Below are 3,994 nucleotides of genomic sequence, written 5' to 3' on the forward strand. Positions count from 1 at the left end.
ACTAGATCAACGATTTCCCACCGGCAAAAAAATCACTGAATTGCACGGTCACTGTTGTGTGTAAATGGACCCTAAATCATAGTATGCCGCTTCTTGCATAATGTATGGTGATTTTTTTTTCTGTAGCTCGTGGCCTCTTTTCTATAGGCTGCGGGTGTTGGTGTAAGCCCACAGCTCCTTGGAGACTCGAAAACGAATCCGGACAGGTCGAAAAACTAGAAACTTTTCGGGGTGGTCCGTCCCAATTTCAACATTTAGGTCCAGTCTCTCTCTACCTGGCCTCCCAATTGCTGGAATACTCACGATGGGCTTGATTAAAAGGTCGTCTTAGTGCTCATAGGCGAAGAGTGTGAACACTAACATTTTTATTCTGAATATTCATTTTTAACTGCTGATTCGACACTTCGAGCAGTTATATAGCAACAGTAATAATTATCTCTTTTGCTAAAAACCTGTAAATTATTCATTTTCATTTCTATTATAGGGTACTTTTTATGAAATTTTTATTAGATTCATTTGAACATTCGTTTATAATAATTAAAGTATTTTTTATGAAGCTAATGGTATGATCATTTTTATTCATAATTGTTTCAATTTTTCAGTAATTTATTTTCTTGAATTATTCTTTAACGAGACACTGAAATTAATACAAATTCCTGTTATAGTTCTTATTCATATTTAATAAATAGCCATAAAAATACATTTAACTTTATAATAAAATCAAAAGAAAATAATAAATCAAATTCTATTTTTCATAATTTTGGTAAAGATGAGTTGTTGACCATTCACATTTTATAAGACTTTTTTAAATACTGTATACATCATAATAGCTTCTAAAGATATTTAATACAAACTTTGTCATTGAAAGGAGGACTTTATGACAACTATATATATATTTTTTCAGTTTTTAGGATTATTATGCTTGGGCCTTATATTATACTACTGCACTCGGGATCGTTTTGGTGTAGCGGAATATCAAGGATTTAAAGGATCATTATCTGAAACCTATTTTTTCCTGGTAACATTCAGTTGTTTACATGGTACTGCGACTCTGTTAATTTCTTACGTGATATCCTTATCAACTGCAACAGTTTTGCCGAAAACTACAACTGTAAGTGTCAGAATTTAAGTGTTAAACAATGCATTATATATTAACTAGCCTATATTGAGTTATATGGTAATTTTAGTGTTTAATTATGCATACTGACATTACTAAATTATAAATGTCATAACATACGACTATATAGAATATTAGGAAATATATTTAAAATGATATTTTATAATTAGGAGCTGATTTATCATGGATTTGCTTCCGTTTTTTATTTGACAAGTAGCTTGGCTCTAATGATAACAATAATACAGAGAAATAGTAAACTGGTATTATATCGGGAAAGAGGTTATGCTGGACTTATAACTGCTTCGGTAAGTATCTGAATGTTGTAAAAATAAAAATTTTAAAGAAATTATTTATTAAAAAAAATATATTTTACGAAACGCTTAATAATAAACACAATGCGTGAACGCTAATGGAAGATGAAATTAATAATGCTTCATTTTTTTGTAAGAGGAGTTATTAATTTCATTTCCAGAAAAGCTTCGTATAGAAATATATTGATCTTTAATAGACAAAAGTGAAGCTTAAGTAATTTTAAATCTTCAAATATAACATATGAAGCGATTCTGACATTTTAATTATATATATATATAGGCCTATATAAAATTAATATAGCATGTGCAGCTTTTGTGAATATGCAACACAGTATATGTCTAGAAAATAAATATTCGTATTGCAGTTATGCACATGAGTCATTGCTAATATTGATTTTGTGCAATAACGTTGTTCAGTAACTAACATTTTAATACGTTTTTTTCAATTTTAACGTATGTCATACACTCTCGATTTAAAGAACTTGCGTAAATAAATCAAAAGCATACAACGTCCGGTAATCCGCACCATTGGTCCCGTATAAGCCGGATTAACGAACTTCTACTATAGTTCAGTTTAATCTCTACATCGGTTCAATATATTTTTATTTATATTTAATACTAAAAAACAAACAAAATGCGTAAGAAATTTCTCAAATTCATTAATACTATTCGCGAATTAATGATGTAATTTGCTATTATTTCTTTAATTTTATAGTTGTTTCCTATTAGTTTGCACATAAACCGAAAAAATTTTTTTTCTGTTTCTGACGTTTTGTAATATTTAGTTCTATTACATTATACTTTCTAATACAGTCGATCCCAGAAATCTAATACACTTAGATTTTACAAATACGTGTGCTGGGCTGTGAACGGCTCACGTATTTGTAAAATCTAAGTGACTCGTACAACATGGAATTCATATAAAACGGAATTATCAACAGTGTTATAGGGGGGTCGGCTGTATTTTTCATAGTTATGGAATAAAAATAAAAACCGAATATGCAAACTTTCTATAAAAAAAACCAAGCAGACTAGATATATGTTGTAAATAATTTAGTTTTAAAGCAATACTTTTTCAATGAATTTTTTTTACTGATATATTTATAGTAAAATTTCAATTTTTATTTCAGGTATTTGGTTTAATAAACACGGGCCTTTACGTGACCAGTTTTATGTATTCCTACATAATGTTTAAAGGCACATAAGTCTTAATATATTTGTTCTAATTATATATATTCGTTATTATGCAATCTTTGTTAGTGTCGTCGTCATATAATTTATATTCCTATTTTATGTTGTGTTTTTATAAAATTTCTATATTTTATTCGTTTTGTATTATAAAGTTAATAAAATTATTCCATGATAGTTTACTGGCAAAATACCTTTTTAATGCACCATAAACTCTCAATGCTGCTTCAATGCAAAAAGTGTGTACATACCGGAAAGGAGTCATCTGTATGGCACGTCACCAAATCACGTGAGAGTGATGGGGAAAAAATATCCTGGGACCGATTTTTTTAGTTTTAGAGACAAGAGTTTCGAACGAGAGAATCAGTAGGGTTGAGGAAGAGCGAAGATGCCAACAGTTGTAGTAACTCGACCACAAACGCAAGTTCCTCAAAGTGGATGCTGTTCCTGCTTACATACAGCATTCCTATCGGAACGGGTTGGAGTTTGCAAGCTTGCAGAAGTTGTAAGTACAGTACATACTTATAACAATCTATATATTGTCTTTGTTCTCTACATATTTCGGTAAAAGCGTTTAATTTTAATTATATATATATATAGGCCTATATAAAATTAATATAGCATGTGCAGCTTTTGTGAATATGCAACACAGTATATGTCTAGAAAATAAATATTCGTATTGCAGTTATGCACATGAGTCATTGCTAATATTGATTTTGTGCAATAACGTTGTTCAGTAACTAACATTTTAATACGTTTTTTTCAATTTTAACGTATGTCATACACTCTCGATTTAAAGAACTTGCGTAAATAAATCAAAAGCATACAACGTCCGGTAATCCGCACCATTGGTCCCGTATAAGCCGGATTAACGAACTTCTACTATAGTTCAGTTTAATCTCTACATCGGTTCAATATATTTTTATTTATATTTAATACTAAAAAACAAACAAAATGCGTAAGAAATTTCTCAAATTCATTAATACTATACGCGAATTAATGATGTAATTTGCTATTATTTCTTTAATTTTATAGTTGTTTCCTATTAGTTTGCACATAAACCGAAAAAATTTTTTTTCTGTTTCTGACGTTTTGTAATATTTAGTTCTATTACATTATACTTTCTAATACAGTCGATCCCAGAAATCTAATACACTTAGATTTTACAAATACGTGTGCTGGGCTGTGAACGGCTCACGTATTTGTAAAATCTAAGTGACTCGTACAACATGGAATTCATATAAAACGGAATTATCAACAGTGTTATAGGGGGGTCGGCTGTATTTTTCATAGTTATGGAATAAAAATAAAAACCGAATATGCAAACTTTCTATAAAAAAAACCAAGCAGACTAGATATATGTTGTAAATAATTTAGT

General features: G+C 29.7%; 1 protein-coding gene across 1 annotated transcript in view; it reads left to right on the plus strand.

Annotated features, from left to right (window-relative positions):
* The window catches only part of LOC111613085 (protein singles bar-like), a 12,263-nt gene extending 9,070 nt beyond the window's left edge, over positions 1–3,193 (plus strand). Inside the window, exons 2-4 of the mRNA XM_023354394.1 lie at positions 905–1,111; positions 1,288–1,422; positions 2,559–3,193. Of these exons, the coding sequence (XP_023210162.1) occupies positions 905–1,111; positions 1,288–1,422; positions 2,559–2,633 (417 nt within the window). The 3' untranslated portion in view covers positions 2,634–3,193. The remainder of the gene's footprint in view (positions 1–904; positions 1,112–1,287; positions 1,423–2,558) is intronic.
* Positions 3,194–3,994: the final 801 nt, after the last annotated feature.

The sequence above is a fragment of the Centruroides sculpturatus genome, unplaced genomic scaffold, assembly GCF_000671375.1.
Source record: "Centruroides sculpturatus isolate CEXI.00-Female unplaced genomic scaffold, Cexi_2.0 scaffold1697, whole genome shotgun sequence".
NCBI classification, from domain to species: Eukaryota; Metazoa; Arthropoda; class Arachnida; order Scorpiones; family Buthidae; genus Centruroides; species Centruroides sculpturatus.